This window comes from Salvelinus fontinalis, chromosome 35 (assembly GCF_029448725.1).
Source record: "Salvelinus fontinalis isolate EN_2023a chromosome 35, ASM2944872v1, whole genome shotgun sequence".
Lineage (NCBI taxonomy): Eukaryota > Metazoa > Chordata > Actinopteri > Salmoniformes > Salmonidae > Salvelinus > Salvelinus fontinalis.
Genome location: NC_074699.1, coordinates 39,024,457 through 39,044,223, shown reverse-complemented (window position 1 = coordinate 39,044,223; position 19,767 = coordinate 39,024,457). Strand labels below are relative to the sequence as shown.

The 19,767-nt window shown below is 44.8% G+C and overlaps 1 protein-coding gene across 1 annotated transcript in view; it reads left to right on the top strand.

Moving 5' to 3' along the window:
- LOC129834841 (multiple epidermal growth factor-like domains protein 11) overlaps window positions 1–19,767 on the top strand; it is a 355,101-nt gene that overhangs the window by 322,483 nt on the left and 12,851 nt on the right. Inside the window, exons 17-21 of the mRNA XM_055900156.1 lie at window positions 744–872; window positions 1,594–1,722; window positions 3,857–3,985; window positions 11,708–11,944; window positions 15,236–15,357. Coding sequence (XP_055756131.1) covers window positions 744–872; window positions 1,594–1,722; window positions 3,857–3,985; window positions 11,708–11,944; window positions 15,236–15,357 — 746 coding nt within the window. The remainder of the gene's footprint in view (window positions 1–743; window positions 873–1,593; window positions 1,723–3,856; window positions 3,986–11,707; window positions 11,945–15,235; window positions 15,358–19,767) is intronic.

Below are 19,767 nucleotides of genomic sequence, written 5' to 3'. Positions count from 1 at the left end.
ACTGTATTCCTGACTGTCCTCTGATCTAGTGTAGTACTCACTGTATTCCTGACTGTCCTGTGATCTACAGTAGTACTCACTGTATTCCTGACTGTCCTGTGATCTACTGTAGTCCTCACTGTATTCCTGACTGTCCTCTGATCTACTGTAGTACTCACTGTATTCCTGACTGTCCTGTGATCTACAGTAGTACTCACTGTATTCCTGACTGTCCTGTGATCTACTGTAGTCCTCACTGTATTCCTGACTGTCCTCTGATCTACTGTAGTACTCACTGTATTCCTGCCTGTCCTCTGATCTACTGTAGTACTCACTGTATTCCTGCCTGTCCTGTGATCTACTGTAGTACTCACTGTATTCCTGACTGTCATCTGATCTACAGTAGTCCTCACTGTATTCCTGACTGTCATCTGATCTACAGTAGTCCTCACTGTATTCCTACATTAGAAATGGAGACATGGGTTATTTAAGGCTAGATAGCCCTCTGATGAAATATAATCATTAATATTCAGTCAGAGATGGGCTATGGTCACGAGAGACATACAGCATGAGGTTCTAAGTTGGTGTGTTATTAGACATGAGAGGTAGTGTGTGTGTGTGTGTGTGTGTGTGTGTGTGTGTGTGTGTGTGTGTGTGTGTGTGTGTGTGTGTGTGTGTGTGTGTGTGTGTGTGTGTGTGTGTTGTAGAGTTTGACTGTGTGAGGTGTGTGTGAATAAAAGTCTAACAGTGTGTGTTGTCCACAGTGTGTCCTCAGGGTGCTTGGGGTCCAGACTGCATCCATACCTGTAACTGTCACAACGGGGCTCAGTGCATCGCTACAGACGGACAGTGTAGCTGCAGCGCAGGGTGGAGCGGACTGTACTGTACACAACGTGAGTCAACCTAGACCAACACCACCACCTAGTGGTAGATCACTGTCATGGTGTCATGACATGAACTACAGACATACACCACCAAGTGGTAGATCAGTGTCATGACATACACCACATAGTGGTAGATCAGTGTCATGACATAGACCATCTAGTGGTAGATCAGTGTCATGACATACACCATCTAGTGGTAGATCAGTGTCATGACATACACCATCTAGTGGTAGATCAGTGTCATGACATACACCACCTAGTGGTAGATCAGTGTCATGACATGAACTACAGACATACACCACCTAGTGGTAGATCAGTGTCATGACATACACCACCTAGTGGTAGATCAGTGTCATGACATGAACTACAGACATACACCACCTAGTGGTAGATCAGTGTCATGACATGAACTACAGACATACACCACCTAGTGGTAGATCAGTGTCATGACATGGTGTAATGGCAGTGTGTGTCATAGTTTATATCGTCAGGCTGTGGGTCAGATGTCTTCGGTGCAGACTGTGCGGGTTGTGTGTCTACAGAAGTGTGTGTGTGTCTGCGTGCGTGTGTGTCTACGGAGGTGTGTGTGTGTGTGTGTGTGTGTGTGTGTGTGTGTGTGTGTGTGTGTGTGTGTGTGTGTGTGTGTGTGTGTGTGTGTGTGTGTGTGCGTCTGCGTGCATGTGTGTGTACGGAGGTGTGTGTGTGTGACGTGTGTGTCTCTTTCCTCCAGGTTGTAGTTCAGGGTTCTTTGGTACCGACTGCTCCGAGGTGTGTCGGTGTCAGAACGGAGCGGACTGCGACCACATCACTGGTCAGTGCTCCTGTCGGACCGGATTCATCGGACACAGCTGTGAACTCAGTGAGTCCATCCCAACAATAACTGTGTGTGGGTGTGTGTGTGTGTGTGTGTGTGTGTGTGTGTGTGTGTGTGTGTGTGTGTGTGTGTGTGTGTGTGTGTGTGTGTGTATTGTCTACTAACTCTTCCTGTTTCTCTCAGAGTGTCGTCCCGGTATGTTTGGCTACGGCTGTCAACAGCTGTGTGTGTAAACAGTGGCAAGAAAAAGTTTGTGAACCCTTTGGAAAAACCTGGATTTCTGCATAAATTGGTCATATAATTTGGTCTGATCTTCATCTAAGTCACATCATTAGACAAACACAGTGTGCATAAACTAATAACACACAAACAATTATGTGTTTTCATGTCTTTATTGAACACTATGTGTAAACATTCACAGTGCAGGGTGGGAAAAGTATGTGAACCCTTGGATTTAATATCTGGTTGACTCTCCTTTGGCAGCAATAACCTCAACCAAATGTTTTCTGTAGTTGCGGATCAGACCTGCACAACGGTCAGGAGGAATTTTGGACCATTCCTCTTTACAAAACTGTTTCAGTTCAGCAATATTCTTGTGATGTCTGGTGTGAACCGCTCTCTTGAGGTCATGCCACAGCATCTCAATCGGGTTGAGGTCAGGACTCTGACTGGGCCACTCCAGAAGGCGTATTTTCTTCTGTTGAAGCCATTTTGTTGTTAATTTACTTCTGTGTTTTGGGTCATTGTCCTGTTGCATCACCCAACTTCTGTTGAAGTTGGCAGACAGATAGCCTAACATTCTCCTGCAAAATGTCTTGATAAACTTGGGAATTCATTTTTCTGTCAATGATAGCAAGCTGTCCAGGCCCTGAGGCAGCTAAGCAGCCCCAAACCATGATGCTCCCTCCACCATACTTTACAGTTGGATGAGGTTTTGATGTTGGTGTGCTGTGCCTTTTTTCTCCACACATAGTGTTGTGTGTTCCTTCCAAACAACTCAACTGTAGTTTCATCTGTCCACAGAATATTTTTGCCAGTAGCGCTGTGGAACTTGGGAGAGTTTATAGACTATTTGTCTTAACGTGGACTGATGAACATCAAGGCTTTTAGAGATACTTTTGTAACGTTTTCCAGCTTTATGCAAGTCAACAATTCTTAATCTTAGGTCTTCTGAGATTTATTTTGTTCGAGGCATGGTTCACATTAGGCATGGCTTCTTGTGAATAGCAAACTCAAATTTTGTGTGTTTAAAAAAAAAGAATATTCACCCCTTTTTTCTCCCCAATTTCGTGGTATCCAATTGGTAGTTACAGTCCTGTCTCATCGCTGCAACTCCCGTACAGACTCGGGAGAGGCGAAGGTCGAGAGCCATGTGTCCCCCGAAACACAACCTAACCAAGCCACACTGCTTCTTGACACAATGCCGATCCAACCCGGAAGCCAGCCGCACCAATGTGTCTGAGGAAACACTGTCATAAACACCTGGCAACCGTGTCAGCGTGCACTGCCCCCGGCCCGCCACAGGAGTCGCTAGAGTGTGATGAGACAAGGATATCCCTGCTGTCCAAACCCTCCCTAACCCGAACGATGCTGGGCCAATTCTGCGCCGCCCCATGGGCCTCCCACTGCCTTAGACCACTGCGCCACTCGGGAGGCCCATGGGTGTTTTTATGGGGCAATCTCGTCTTATTGATTCGACTCCAGTTTAGTTGACTCCTGACTCCAATTAGCTTTTGGAGAAGTCATTATCCTAGGGGTTCACATACTTTTTCCAACCTACACTGTGAATGTTTAAATGATGTATTCAATATAGACAAGAAAAATACAATAATTTGTGTGTTATTGGTTTAAGTACACTGTGTTTGTCTAATGATGAAGATCAGATCAAATTTTATGGCCAATTTATGCAGTTATCCAGGTAATTCCAAAGGATTCACATACCTTTTCTTGCCCCTGTATATAGTGTGTGTATATAGTGTGTGTGTGTGTGTGTGTGTGTGTGTGAGAGCAGTAATTCTGTTTATATAGTGTGTGTGTATTGTCTACTAACTCTTCCTGTTCCTCCCAGAGTGTCGTCCTGGTACGTTTGGCTGTGGCTGTCAGCAGCTGTGTGTGTGAGCAGTAATTCTGTGTATATAGTGTGTGTGTATTGTCTACTAACTCTTCCTGTTCCTCCCAGAGTGTCGTCCCGGTACGTTTGGCTACGGCTGTCAGCAGCTGTGTGTGTGTCTGAACAACGGCACCTGTGACTATGTGACTGGGACCTGCTACTGCAGCATCGGATACAAAGGCATCCGCTGTGACCAGGGTAAGTAAGTAAGTAAGTAAGTAAGTAAGTAGGTAGGTCGGTAGGTCTGTGATTGCTGACCGATGTGCAAGGTGGACAGAGTTTACACTTTTAGGACTATCCTATTTGTTCCATTATATTGGGCAAGCTATGTCCTGCACACCTCATGTTCTGAGAATGTGTGCTCATATTGCAGTATGTATTTGATCCATGTCTGGTGTTTATGACAGTATGTGATCCATGTCTGGTGTTTATGACAGTATGTGATCCAGGTCTGGTGTTTATTACAGTATTTGATCCAGGTCTGGTGTTTATGACAGTATTTGATCCAGGTCTGGTGTTTATGACAGTATGTGATCCAGGTCTGGTGTTTATGACAGTATGTGATCCAGGTCTGGTGTTTATGACAGTATTTGATCCAGGTCTGGTGTTTATGACAGTATGTGATCCAGGTCTGGTGTTTATTACAGTATTTGATCCAGGTCTGGTGTTTATGACAGTATTTGATCCAGGTCTGGTGTTTATTACAGTATGTGATCCAGGTCTGGTGTTTATGACAGTATGTGATCCAGGTCTGGTGTTTATGACAGTATTTGATCCAGGTCTGGTGTTTATTACAGAATTTGATCCAGGTCTGGTGTTTATGACAGTATGTGATCCAGGTCTGGTGTTTATTACAGTATTTGATCCAGGTCTGGTGTTTATTACAGTATGTGATCCAGGTCTGGTGTTTATTACAGTATGTGATCCAGGTCTGGTGTTTATGACAGTATTTGATCCAGGTCTGGTGTTTATTACAGTATGTGATCCAGGTCTGGTGTTTATGACAGTATTTGATCCAGGTCTGGTGTTTATTACAGTATTTGATCCAGGTCTGGTGTTTATTACAGTATGTGATCCAGGTCTGGTGTTTATGACAGTATGTGATCCAGGTCTGGTGTTTATGACAGTATTTGATCCAGGTCTGGTGTTTATTACAGTATTTGATCCAGGTCTGGTGTTTATGACAGTATGTGATCCAGGTCTGGTGTTTATCACAGTATTTGATCCAGGTCTGGTGTTTATTACAGTATTTGATCCAGGTCTGGTGTTTATGACAGTATGTGATCCAGGTCTGGTGTTTATGACAGTATTTGATCCAGGTCTGGTGTTTATGACAGTATTTGATCCAGGTCTGGTGTTTATGACAGTATTTGATCCAGGTCTGGTGTTTATTACAGTATTTGATCCAGGTCTGGTGTTTATCACAGTATTTGATCCAGGTCTGGTGTTTATTACAGTATTTGATCCAGGTCTGGTGTTTATGACAGTATTTGATCCAGGTCTGGTGTTTATGACAGTATTTGATCCAGGTCTGGTGTTTATGACAGTATTTGATCCAGGTCTGGTGTTTATTACAGTATGTGATCCAGGTCTGGTGTTTATGACAGTATTTGATCCAGGTCTGGTGTTTATGACAGTATTTGATCCAGGTCTGGTGTTTATGACAGTATTTGATCCAGGTCTGGTGTTTATGACAGTATTTGATCCAGGTCTGGTGTTTATTACAGTATTTGATCCAGGTCTGGTGTTTATGACAGTATTTGATCCAGGTCTGGTGTTTATGACAGTATGTGATCCAGGTCTGGTGTTTATGACAGTATTTGATCCAGGTCTGGTGTTTATTACAGTATTTGATCCAGGTCTGGTGTTTATTACAGTATTTGATCCAGGTCTGGTGTTTATGACAGTATGTGATCCAGGTCTGGTGTTTATGACAGTATGTGATCCAGGTCTGGTGTTTATGACAGTATTTGATCCAGGTCTGGTGTTTATGACAGTATTTGATCCAGGTCTGGTGTTTATTACAGTATTTGATCCAGGTCTGGTGTTTATTACAGTATTTGATCCAGGTCTGGTGTTTATTACAGTATGTGATCCAGGTCTGGTGTTTATTACAGTATTTGATCCAGGTCTGGTGTTTATGACAGTATTTGATCCAGGTCTGGTGTTTATGACAGTATTTGATCCAGGTCTGGTGTTTATGACATTATTTGATCCAGGTCTGGTGTTTATGACAGTATTTGATCCAGGTCTGGTGTTTATGACAGTATTTGATCCAGGTCTGGTGTTTATGACAGTATTTGATCCAGGTCTGGTGTTTATTACAGTATTTGATCCAGGTCTGGTGTTTATGACAGTATTTGATCCACGTCTGGTGTTTATGACAGTATGTGATCCAGGTCTGGTGTTTATGACAGTATTTGATCCAGGTCTGGTGTTTATGACAGTATGTGATCCAGGTCTGGTGTTTATGACAGTATGTGATCCAGGTCTGGTGTTTATTACAGTATTTGATCCAGGTCTGGTGTTTATGACAGTATTTGATCCAGGTCTGGTGTTTATGACATTATTTGATCCAGGTCTGGTGTTTATGACAGTATTTGATCCAGGTCTGGTGTTTATGACAGTATTTGATCCAGGTCTGGTGTTTATGACAGTATTTGATCCAGGTCTGGTGTTTATTACAGTATTTGATCCAGGTCTGGTGTTTATGACAGTATTTGATCCAGGTCTGGTGTTTATGACAGTATGTGATCCAGGTCTGGTGTTTATGACAGTATTTGATCCAGGTCTGGTGTTTATGACAGTATTTGATCCAGGTCTGGTGTTTATGACAGTATGTGATCCAGGTCTGGTGTTTATGACAGTATGTGATCCAGGTCTGGTGTTTATGACAGTATTTGATCCAGGTCTGGTGTTTATTACAGTATTTGATCCAGGTCTGGTGTTTATTACAGTATTTGATCCAGGTCTGGTGTTTATGACAGTATTTGATCCAGGTCTGGTGTTTATGACAGTATTTGATCCAGGTCTGGTGTTTATTACAGTATTTGATCCAGGTCTGGTGTTTATGACAGTATTTGATCCAGGTCTGGTGTTTATTACAGTATTTGATCCAGGTCTGGTGTTTATTACAGTATGTGATCCAGGTCTGGTGTTTATTACAGTATGTGATCCAGGTCTGGTGTTTATTACAGTATTTGATCCAGGTCTGGTGTTTATGACAGTATTTGATCCAGGTCTGGTGTTTATGACAGTATGTGATCCAGGTCTGGTGTTTATGACAGTATGTGATCCAGGTCTGGTGTTTATTACAGTATTTGATCCAGGTCTGGTGTTTATGACAGTATGTGATCCAGGTCTGGTGTTTATGACAGTATTTGATCCAGGTCTGGTGTTTATTACAGTATTTGATCCAGGTCTGGTGTTTATGACAGTATGTGATCCAGGTCTGGTGTTTATGACAGTATTTGATCCAGGTCTGGTGTTTATGACAGTATTTGATCCAGGTCTGGTGTTTATTACAGTATTTGATCCAGTTCTGGTGTTTATGACAGTATTTGATCCAGGTCTGGTGTTTATGACAGTATGTGATCCAGGTCTGGTGTTTATTACAGTATTTGATCCAGGTCTGGTGTTTATGACAGTATTTGATCCAGGTCTGGTGTTTATGACAGTATTTGATCCAGGTCTGGTGTTTATGACAGTATTTGATCCAGGTCTGGTGTTTATTACAGTATTTGATCCAGGTCTGGTGTTTATCACAGTATTTGATCCAGGTCTGGTGTTTATTACAGTATGTGATCCAGGTCTGGTGTTTATTACAGTATTTGATCCAGGTCTGGTGTTTATCACAGTATTTGATCCAGGTCTGGTGTTTATGACAGTATTTGATCCAGGTCTGGTATTTATTACAGTATTTGATCCAGGTCTGGTGTTTATGACAGTATGTGATCCAGGTCTGGTGTTTATTACAGTATGTGATCCAGGTCTGGTGTTTATTACAGTATTTGATCCAGGTCTGGTGTTTATGACAGTATTTGATCCAGGTCTGGTGTTTATGACAGTATTTGATCCAGGTCTGGTGTTTATCACAGTATTTGATCCAGGTCTGGTGTTTATTACAGTATTTGATCCAGGTCTGGTGTTTATTACAGTATTTGATCCAGGTCTGGTGTTTATTACAGTATGTGATCCAGGTCTGGTGTTTATGACAGTATGTGATCCAGGTCTGGTGTTTATGACAGTATTTGATCCATGTCTGGTGTTTATGACAGTATTTGATCCAGGTCTGGTGTTTATGACAGTATGTGATCCAGGTCTGGTGTTTATGACAGTATTTGATCCAGGTCTGGTGTTTATGACAGTATTTGATCCAGGTCTGGTGTTTATTACAGTATGTGATCCAGGTCTGGTGTTTATGACAGTATTTGATCCAGGTCTGGTGTTTATTACAGTATTTGATCCAGGTCTGGTGTTTATTACAGTATTTGATCCAGGTCTGGAGTTTATTACAGTATTTGATCCAGGTCTGGTGTTTATTACAGTATGTGATCCAGGTCTGGTGTTTATGACAGTATTTGATCCAGGTCTGGTGTTTATTACAGTATGTGATCCAGGTCTGGTGTTTATGACAGTATTTGATCCAGGTCTGGTGTTTATTACAGTATTTGATCCAGGTCTGGTGTTTATTACAGTATTTGATCCAGGTCTGGTGTTACATTATTTGATCCAGGTCTGGTGTTTATTACAGTATTTGATCCAGGTCTGGTGTTTATGACATTATTTGATCCAGGTCTGGTGTTTATTACAGTATTTGATCCAGGTCTGGTGTTTATTACAGTATGTGATCCAGGTCTGGTGTTTATGACAGTATGTGATCCATGTCTGGTGTTTATTACAGTATTTGATCCAGGTCTGGTGTTTATGACAGTATTTGATCCAGGTCTGGTGTTTATGACATTATTTGATCCAGGTCTGGTGTTTATGACATTATTTGATCCAGGTCTGGTGTTTATTACAGTATTTGATCCAGGTCTGGTGTTACAGTATTTGATCCAGGTCTGGTGTTTATGACATTATTTGATCCAGGTCTGGTGTTTATGACATTATTTGATCCAGGTCTGGTGTTTATGACAGTATTTGATCCAGGTCTGGTGTTTATGACAGTATTTGATCCAGGTCTGGTGTTTATGACATTATTTGATCCAGGTCTGGTGTTACAGTATTTGATCCAGGTCTGGTGTTTATGACAGTATGTGATCCAGGTCTGGTGTTTATTACAGTATTTGATCCAGGTCTGGTGTTTATTACAGTATTTGATCCAGGTCTGGTGTTACAGTATTTGATCCAGGTCTGGTGTTTATGACATTATTTGATCCAGGTCTGGTGTTTATGACAGTATTTGATCCAGGTCTGGTGTTTATTACAGTATGTGATCCAGGTCTGGTGTTTATGACAGTATGTGATCCAGGTCTGGTGTTTATGACAGTATTTGATCCAGGTCTGGTGTTTATTACAGTATTTGATCCAGGTCTGGTGTTACAGTATTTGATCCAGGTCTGGTGTTTATGACAGTATTTGATCCAGGTCTGGTGTTTATGACAGTATGTGATCCAGGTCTGGTGTTTATGACAGTATGTGATCCAGGTCTGGTGTTTATGACAGTATGTGATCCAGGTCTGGTGTTTATTACAGTATTTGATCCAGGTCTGGTGTTTATTACAGTATTTGATCCAGGTCTGGTGTTACAGTATTTGATCCAGGTCTGGTGTTTATGACATTATTTGATCCAGGTCTGGTGTTTATGACAGTATTTGATCCAGGTCTGGTGTTTATGACATTATTTGATCCAGGTCTGGTGTTTATGACAGTATTTGATCCAGGTCTGGTGTTTATGACAGTATGTGATCCAGGTCTGGTGTTTATCACAGTATTTGATCCAGGTCTGGTGTTTATGACAGTATTTGATCCAGGTCTGGTGTTTATTACAGTATTTGATCCAGGTCTGGTGTTTATGACATTATTTGATCCAGGTCTGGTGTTTATGACAGTATTTGATCCAGGTCTGGTGTTTATGACAGTATTTGATCCAGGTCTGGTGTTTATTACAGTATTTGATCCAGGTCTGGTGTTTATTACAGTATTTGATCCAGGTCTGGTGTTTATGACAGTATTTGATCCAGGTCTGGTGTTTATTACAGTATTTGATCCAGGTCTGGTGTTTATGACAGTATTTGATCCAGGTCTGGAGTTTATTATAGTATTTGATCCAGGTCTGGTGTTACAGTATTTGATCCAGGTCTAGTGTTTATTACAGTATTTGATCCAGGTCTGGTGTTTATTACAGTATTTGATCCAGGTCTGGTGTTTATTACAATATTTGATCCAGGTCTGGTGTTTATGACAGTATTTGATCCAGGTCTGGTGTTTATTACAGTATGTGATCCAGGTCTGGTGTTTATGACAGTATTTGATCCAGGTCTGGTGTTTATGACAGTATTTGATCCAGGTCTGGTGTTTATTACAGTATGTAATCCAGGTCTGGTGTTTATTACAGTATTTGATCCAGGTCTGGTGTTTATGACAGTATTTGATCCAGGTCTGGTGTTTATTACAGTATTTGATCCAGGTCTGGTGTTTATGACAGTATGTGATCCAGGTCTGGTGTTTATGACAGTATTTGATCCAGGTCTGGTGTTTATTACAGTATGTGATCCAGGTCTGGTGTTTATGACAGTATTTGATCCAGGTCTGGTGTTTATTACAGTATTTGATCCAGGTCTGGTGTTTATGACAGTATTTGATCCAGGTCTGGTGTTTATTACAGTATGTGATCCAGGTCTGGTGTTTATGACAGTATTTGATCCAGGTCTGGTGTTTATTACAGTATTTGATCCTGGTCTGGTGTTTATGACAGTATTTGATCCAGGTCTGGTGTTTATTACAGTATTTGATCCAGGTCTGGTGTTTATTACAGTATTTGATCCAGGTCTGGTGTTTATGACAGTATGTGATCCAGGTCTGGTGTTTATGACAGTATTTGATCCAGGTCTGGTGTTTATGACAGTATTTGATCCAGGTCTGGTGTTTATGACAGTATTTGATCCAGGTCTGGTGTTTATCACAGTATTTGATCCAGGTCTGGTGTTTATGACAGTATTTGATCCAGGTCTGGTGTTTATTACAGTATTTGATCCAGGTCTGGTGTTTATTACAGTATTTGATCCAGGTCTGGTGTTTATGACAGTATGTGATCCAGGTCTGGAGTTTATGACAGTATTTGATCCAGGTCTGGTGTTTATTACAGTATTTGATCCAGGTCTGGTGTTTATTACAGTATTTGATCCAGGTCTGGTGTTTATGACAGTATTTGATCCAGGTCTGGTGTTTATTACAGTATTTGATCCAGGTCTGGTGTTTATGACAGTATTTGATCCAGGTCTGGTGTTTATGACAGTATTTGATCCAGGTCTGGTGTTTATTACAGTATGTGATCCAGGTCTGGTGTTTATTACAGTATGTGATCCAGGTCTGGTGTTTATTACAGTATTTGATCCAGGTCTGGTGTTTATGACAGTATTTGATCCAGGTCTGGTGTTTATGACAGTATGTGATCCAGGTCTGGTGTTTATTACAGTATGTGATCCAGGTCTGGTGTTTATGACAGTATTTGATCCAGGTCTGGTGTTTATGACAGTATTTGATCCAGGTCTGGTGTTTATCACAGTATTTGATCCAGGTCTGGTGTTTATGACAGTATTTGATCCAGGTCTGGTGTTTATGACAGTATTTGATCCAGGTCTGGTGTTTATGACAGTATGTGATCCAGGTCTGGTGTTTCTGTGTGTATTAATGGTGATCTAGTGTTAAACGTTTGTGTGTTTATATAGATATGCCCCCCCCCCCTCTCTATTCCAGCTGCCCTGATGATGGAGGAGCTGAATCCTTACACTAAGATCAGCCCGGCCTTGGCATCAGAGCGCCAGTCAGCAGGCGCTGTCATGGGCATCATCTTCCTCCTCCTCTTCATCATGACCGTGTTGGGGGTGGTGGTGTGGTGGCGGCATCAGCAGAGAGAGAAAGGAGGGCAGCACATGCCCAGTGTGTCCTACAGCCCTGCCCTGAGGATCAGCAGCCAGGGTTACTCCCTCTCTGGTGAGACGCTCCGGACTCTACCACTTAGTCATGTTAACTAAGTCAGTCAGGGTTACTCCCTCTCTGGTGAGACGCTCCGGACTCTACCACTTAGTCATGTTAACTAAGTCAGTCAGGGTTACTCCCTCTCTGGTGAGACGCTCCAGACTCTACCACTTAGTCATGTTAACTAAGTCAGTCAGGGTTACTCCCTCTCTGGTGAGACGCTCCGGACTCTACCACTTAGTCATGTTAACTAAGTCAGCCAGGGTTACTCCCTCTCTGGTGAGACGCTCCGGACTCTACCACTTAGTCATGTTAACTAAGTCAGTCAGGGTTACTCCCTCTCTGGTGAGACGCTCCAGACTCTACCACTTAGTCATGTTAACTAAGTCAGTCAGGGTTACTCCCTCTCTGGTGAGACGCTCCGGACTCTACCACTTAGTCATGTTAACTAAGTCAGTCAGGGTTACTCCCTCTCTGGTGAGACGCTCCAGACTCTACCACTTAGTCAGCTTAACTAAGTCAGTCAGGGTTACTCCCTCTCTGGTGAGACGCTCCGGACTCTACCACTTAGTCATGTTAACTAAGTCAGCCAGGGTTACTCCCTCTCTGGTGAGACGCTCCAGACTCTACCACTTAGTCATGTTAACTAAGTCAGTCAGGGTTACTCCCTCTCTGGTGAGACGCTCCGGACTCTACCACTTAGTCATGTTAACTAAGTCAGTCAGGGTTACTCCCTCTCTGGTGAGACGCTCCGGACTCTACCACTTAGTCATGTTTACTAAGTCAGCCAGGGTTACTCCCTCTCTGGTGAGACGCTCCGGACTCTACCACTTAGTCATGATAACTAAGTCAGTCAGGGTTACTCCCTCTCTGGTGAGACGCTCCAGACTCTACCACTTAGTCATGTTAACTAAGTCAGCCAGGGTTACTCCCTCTCTGGTGAGACGCTCCAGACTCTACCACTTAGTCATGTTAACTAAGTCAGTCAGGGTTACTCCCTCTCTGGTGAGACGCTCCAGACTCTACCACTTAGTCATGTTAACTAAGTCAGCCAGGGTTACTCCCTCTCTGGTGAGACGCTCCGGACTCTACCACTTAGTCATGTTAACTAAGTCAGTCAGGGTTACTCCCTCTTCTGGTGAGACGCTCCGGACTCTACCACTTAGTCATGTTAACTAAGTCAGTCAGGGTTACTCCCTCTCTGGTGAGACGCTCCGGACTCTACCACTTAGTCATGTTAACTAAGTCAGTCAGGGTTACTCCCTCTCTGGTGAGACGCTCCGGACTCTACCACTTAGTCATGTTTACTAAGTCAGCCAGGGTTACTCCCTCTCTGGTGAGACGCTCCAGACTCTACCACTTAGTCATGTTAACTAAGTCAGCCAGGGTTACTCCCTCTCTGATGAGACGCTCCAGACTCTACCACTTAGTCATGTTAACTAAGTCAGTCAGGGTTACTCCCTCTCTGGTGAGACGCTCCGGACTCTACCACTTAGTCATGTTAACTAAGTCAGTCAGGGTTACTCCCTCTCTGGTGAGACGCTCCGGACTCTACCACTTAGTCATGTTAACTAAGTCAGCCAGGGTTACTCCCTCTCTGGTGAGACGCTCCGGACTCTACCACTTAGTCATGTTAACTAAGTCAGCCAGGGTTACTCCCTCTCTGGTGAGACGCTCCAGACTCTACCACTTAGTCATGTTAACTAAGTCAGTCAGGGTTACTCCCTCTCTGGTGAGACGCTCCGGACTCTACCACTTAGTCATGTTAACTAAGTCAGTCAGGGTTACTCCCTCTCTGGTGAGACGCTCCGGACTCTACCACTTAGTCATGTTAACTAAGTCAGCCAGGGTTACTCCCTCTCTGGTGAGACGCTCCAGACTCTACCACTTAGTCATGTTAACTAAGTCAGTCAGGGGTTTACAAATGTTTACTATAATGTTGTTAAGACTTTATCCACAGGTCTGGACTCTCTCCACAGGACTGTCTCTTTACAGTGTGGACTCTCTCCACAGGACTGTCTCTTTACAGTGTGGACTCTCTCCACAGGACTGTCTCTTTACAGTGTGGACTCTCTCCACAGGACTGTCTCTTTACAGTGTGGACTCTCTCCACAGGACTGTCTCTTTACAGTGTGGACTCTCTCCACAGGACTGTCTCTATACAGTGTGGACTCTCTCCACAGGACTGTCTCTATACAGTGTGGACTCTCTCCACAGGACTGTCTCTATACAGTGTGGACTCTCTCCACAGGACTGTCTCTATACAGTGTGGACTCTCTCCACAGGACTGTCTCTATACAGTGTGGACTTTCTCCACAGGACTGTCTCTATACAGTGTTGACTCTCTCCACAGGACTGTCTCTATACAGTGTTGACCCTCTCAACAGCACTGTCTCTTTCTAAATTCGGGGGTGATCTGACTAAATGTGGGGATAATCTGACTAAATTCCGGGGTTATCTGACTAAATTCCGGGGTAATCTAACTAAATTCGGGGGTTATCTGACTAAATTCCGGGGTAATCTAACTAAATTCAGGTGTTATCTGACTAAATTCCGGGGTAATCTGACTAAATTCCGGGGTTATCTGACTAAATTCCGGGGTAGTCTAACTAAATTCCGGGGTGATCTAACTAAATTCAGGTGTTATCTGACTAAATTCCGGGGTAATCTGACTAAATTCCGGGGGAATTTGACTAAATTCAGGTGTTATCTGACTAAATTCCGGGGTTATCTAAATAAATTTGTGTGTGATCTGTCTGAACTCTCTTTCCAGCTAGATCCTCCTCTCTCTTGCTGTTTGTGTTCTCAGCAAACTCATCTTTCTGATGAAACCTCTGTCTTTACAGCCTTATATTGAAAATGTCCCGATGGAGCTGTGTGTTATTGCGTTTGCTCGCGTGCTCGCCCACGTGACTGTGAGTGTGTGTGTAGAGTCCTATGCTATAAGCTGCTGTTTCCGTGGTGAGCAGGGCCCACGTGACTGTGAGTGTGTGTGTGTAGAGTCCTATGCTATGAGCTGATGTTTCTGTAGTGAGCAGGGCCCATGTGTGTGTGTGTGTGTGTGTGTGTGTGTGTGTGTGTGTGTGTGTGTGTGTGTGTGTGTGTGTGTGTGTGTGTGTGTGTGTGTGGGCCCATGTGTGTGTGTGTGTGTGTGTGTGTGTGTGTGTGTGTGTGTGTGTGTGTGTGTGTGTGTGTGTGTGTGTGTGTGTGTGTGTGTGTGTGTGTGTGTGTATAGAGTTCTATGTTATAAACTGCTGTTTCCGTGGTGAGCAGGGCTTCAGTGTACAGGCTTATTCTCCTCTCTAGACTCCTCTCCTACCAGCAGCAACGTCAGTCGTTGTTTCACTAACCCCTCCTACCACACTCTGGGAGCGTGTACCTACGCTGGCCACTACGCCAAGCCTGACAAGAAGACCAGAAGGGCCAAGGTGGGTGGCAACGAACATTCACTTTATTTATGCTAAGAGGACATACAGGCGACTGCCAAAATAAAGACAACAAAAAACATACAAATGTGTTAATAGGGAGTTGGGCCCAGGAGCAGACAGCCCGGCTTCACCGCACCTTCTCATAGATTCTACAGGAGTCTGGAACTCTATTGGAGGGATGTGACACCTTTCTTCCACCAGAAAATGGTGGTGTTTTGTTGATGGTGGTGTGAAACACTGTATTAGGATCTGCAACAGAATCTCCTAGAAGTGTTCAATTGGGTTGAGATCTGGTGACTGAGACTGTTATGCTGGTGAATGAGGACCCAAAAGCGACTTAACAAAAACAGAGTCTTTATTCCAGTCTTAAACAAAACGGTACTCCAGGATATATCTTAGATGACACCTGCTCACACGCAGCATCTGATGAAGGCAAAAACACGACAGGGCGGAACCAGGACACAGAACAGCAAACATCAAACAAGAATCCGACAAAGACAGAAGCAGAAAACAGAGGGAGAAATAGGGACTCAAATCAGAGGGCAAAATAGGGGACAGGTGTGAAAGAGTAAATAAGGTCGTTAGGAGAATGAGAACCAGCTGGGAGCAAGAACGGAACGATAGAGAGAGAGAGCGGGAGAGGGAAAAAGGGAGGAGGAGAGAGAGGAATAGAAAGAGGGAAAGAACCTAATAAGACCAGCAGAGGGAAGCACAGGGACAAGACATGAAGATCAAAGACAAAACATGACAGTACCCCCCCACTCACCAAGCGCCTCCTGGCGCACTCGAGGAGGAACCCTGGCGGCGACGAAGGAAATCATCAATCAACGAACGGTCCAGCACGTCCCGAGATGGAACCCAACTCCTCTCCTCAGGACCGAAACCCTCCCCATCCACTAAGTACTGTTGACCACGTCCCTGAGAACGCATGTCCATGATCTTCCGTTCCTTGTAAATAGGTGCGCCCTCGACAAGGACGGGAGGGGGGGAGGGAAGACGAACGGGGGCGCGAAGAAAAGGCTTGACACAAGAGACATGGAAGACAGGGTGGATGCGACGAAGATGTCGCGGAAGAAGCAGTCGCACAGCGACAGGATTAACGACCTGAGAGACACGGAACGGACCAATGAACCGCGGAGTCAACTTGCGAGAAGCTGTCGTAATGGAAAGGTTACGAGTGGAAAGCCACACTCTCTGACCGCGACAATACCTAGGACTCTTAATCCTACGTTTATTGGCGGCTCTCACAGTCCTCCCCGCAGACGAAGGCAGACCGGTAATAAAGTCTAAGGCGATCTGAGACCATGGTCGAGAAGGAATGGGAAGCGGTCTAAGACGACCGGCAGGAGGAGAGTTACCCGACTTAGTCTGCGCGCAGTCCGAACAAGCAGCCACGAAACGGCGCGTGTCCCGCTCCTGAGTAGGCCACCAAAACCGCTGGCGAATAGAAGCAAGCGTACCCCGAACGCCGGGGTGACCAGCTAACTTGGCAGAATGAGCCCACTGAAGAACAGCCAGACGAATAGAGACAGGAACGAACAGAAGGTTACTAGGACAAGCGCGCGGCGACGCAGTGTGAGTGAGTGCTTGCTTTACCTGTCTCTCAATTCCCCAGACAGTCAACCCGACAACACGCCCTTCAGGGAGAATCCCCTCGGGTTCCGATGGCGACAATCGATGAGAAAAGTAAGCGCAAGGATGGACCTTATCGTCAGACTGGAAGCGCTGGGACAGAATGGCTCCCACGCCCACCTCTGAAGCGTCAACCTCGACAATGAATTGTTTAGTGACGTCAGGAGTAACAAGGATAGGGGCGGATGTAAAACGCTTCTTGAGGAGATCAAAAGCTCCCTGGGCGGAACCAGACCACTTAAAGCAAGACTTGACAGAAGTCAGAGCTGTGAGAGGGGCAGCCACTTGACCGAAATTACGAATGAAACGCCGATAGAAATTAGCGAAACCGAGAAAGCGCTGTAACTCGACACGTGACTTAGGAACAGGCCAATCGCTGACATCCTGGACCTTAGCGGGATCCATCTGAATGCCTTCAGCAGACAGATAATCATCGAGAGCCTTACGTTCGGGAGCCGACAGAGAGAATAATCTACCCCGAGGAGAAGTGGTCCCCGGATGGAGATCAATACAACAATCATACGACCGGTGAGGAGGAAGAGAGTTGGCTCTGGACCGACTGAAGACCGTGCGTAGATCATGATGTTCCTCCGGCACTCCTGTCACATCACCAGGCTCCTCCTGAGTAGAGGGGACAGAAGAAACAGGAGGAATAGCAGACATTAAACACTTCACATGACAAGAAACGTTCCAGGATAGGATAGAATTACTAGACCAATTAATAGAAGGATTATGACATACTAGCCAGGGATGACCCAAAACAACAGGTGTAACAGGTGAACAAAAAATCAAAAAAGAAATGGTCTCACTGTGGTTACCAGATACTGTGAGGGTTAAAGGTAGTGTCTCATATCTGATACTGGGGAGAGGACTACCATCTAAGGCGAACATGGGTGTGATCCTCCCTAACTCTCTGAGAGGAATCTCATGTTTCCGAGCCCATGCTTCGTCCATAAAACAACCCTCAGCCCCAGAGTCTATCAAGGCACTGCAGGAAGCAGCCGACCCGGTCCAGCGTAGATGGACCGACAAGGTAGTACAGGATCTTGATGGATAGACCTGAGTAGTAGCGCTCACCAGTAGCCCTCCGCTTACTGATGATCTCTGACCTTTAACTGGACATGACATGACAAAATGTCCAGCAGAACCGCAATAGAAGCAAAGGCGGTTGGTGATTCTCCGTTCCCTCTCCTTAGTCGAGATGTGAACACCTCCCAGCTGCATGGGCTCAGTCTCTGAGCCGATGGAAGGAGATGGTCGAGATGCGGAGAAGGGAAGCCCCGCTAACGCGAGCTCTCTTCCACGAGCTCGGTGACGAAGATCTACCCGTCGTTCTATGCGGATGGCGAGTGCAATCAACGAGTCCACGCTGGAAGGAACCTCCCGGGAGAGAATCTCATCCTTAACCTCAGCGTGGAGTCCCTCCAGAAAACGAGCGAGCAACGCCGGCTCGTTCCAGTCACTGGATGCAGCAAGAGTACGAAACTCTATAGAGTAATCCGTTATGGATCGATCACCTTGACATAGGGAAGCCAGACCCCTGGAAGCCTCCTTCCCAAAAACTGAACGATCAAAGACCCGTATCATCTCCTCCTTAAAGTTCTGATAAACGTCAGAACACTCAGCCCTTGCCTCCCAGATAGCTGTGCCCCACTCCCGAGCCCGCCCAGTAAGGAGTGATATGACGTAAGCGATCCGAGCTCTCTCTCCAGAGTATGTGTTGGGCTGGAGAGAGAACACAATATCACACTGGGTGAGAAAGGAGCGACACTCAGTGGGCTGTCCAGAGTAACATGGTGGATTATTAACCCTGGGTTCCGGAGACTCGGAAGACCAGGAAGTAGCTTGTGGTACGAGACGAAGACTCTGAAACTGTCCTGAGAGATCGGAAACCTGAGCGGCCAGGGTCTCAACGGCATGACGAGCAGCAGACAATTCCTGCTCGTGTCTGCCGAGCATTGCTCCCTGGAACTTGACGGTAGTGTAGAGAGAATCCGTAGTCGCTGGGTCCATTCTTGGTCGGATTCTTCTGTTATGCTGGTGAATGAGGACCCAAAAGCGACTTAACAAAAACAGAGTCTTTATTCCAGTCTTAAACAAAACGGTACTCCAGGATATATCTTAGATGACACCTGCTCACACGCAGCATCTGATGAAGGCAAAAACACGACAGGGCGGAACCAGGACACAGAACAGCAAACATCAAACAAGAATCCGACAAAGACAGAAGCAGAAAACAGAGGGAGAAATAGGGACTCAAATCAGAGGGCAAAATAGGGGACAGGTGTGAAAGAGTAAATAAGGTCGTTAGGAGAATGAGAACCAGCTGGGAGCAAGAACGGAACGATAGAGAGAGAGAGCGGGAGAGGGAAAAAGGGAGGAGGAGAGAGAGGAATAGAAAGAGGGAAAGAACCTAATAAGACCAGCAGAGGGAAGCACAGGGACAAGACATGAAGATCAAAGACAAAACATGACAGAGACGGGCCAGGGCATATGGTTTACATCGCTTTCATGCTCATCAAACCATTCAGTGACCACTCGTGACATGTGTATGGGTCATTGTCATTGGATAAAACAGCAAAAAGCTACCGTTACTATGTTAATTGCTTCATTAACTCAGGAACCACACCTGTGTGGAAGCAGCTGCTTTCAATATACTTTGTATCCCTCATGTACTCCAGTGTTTCCTTTATTCTGGCAGTTACCTGTACATTGACATTCTCCAAAAAACATGTATTTTATTTGTCAGTTCTTTATGTGTTTTTCCACGTGTAGCAG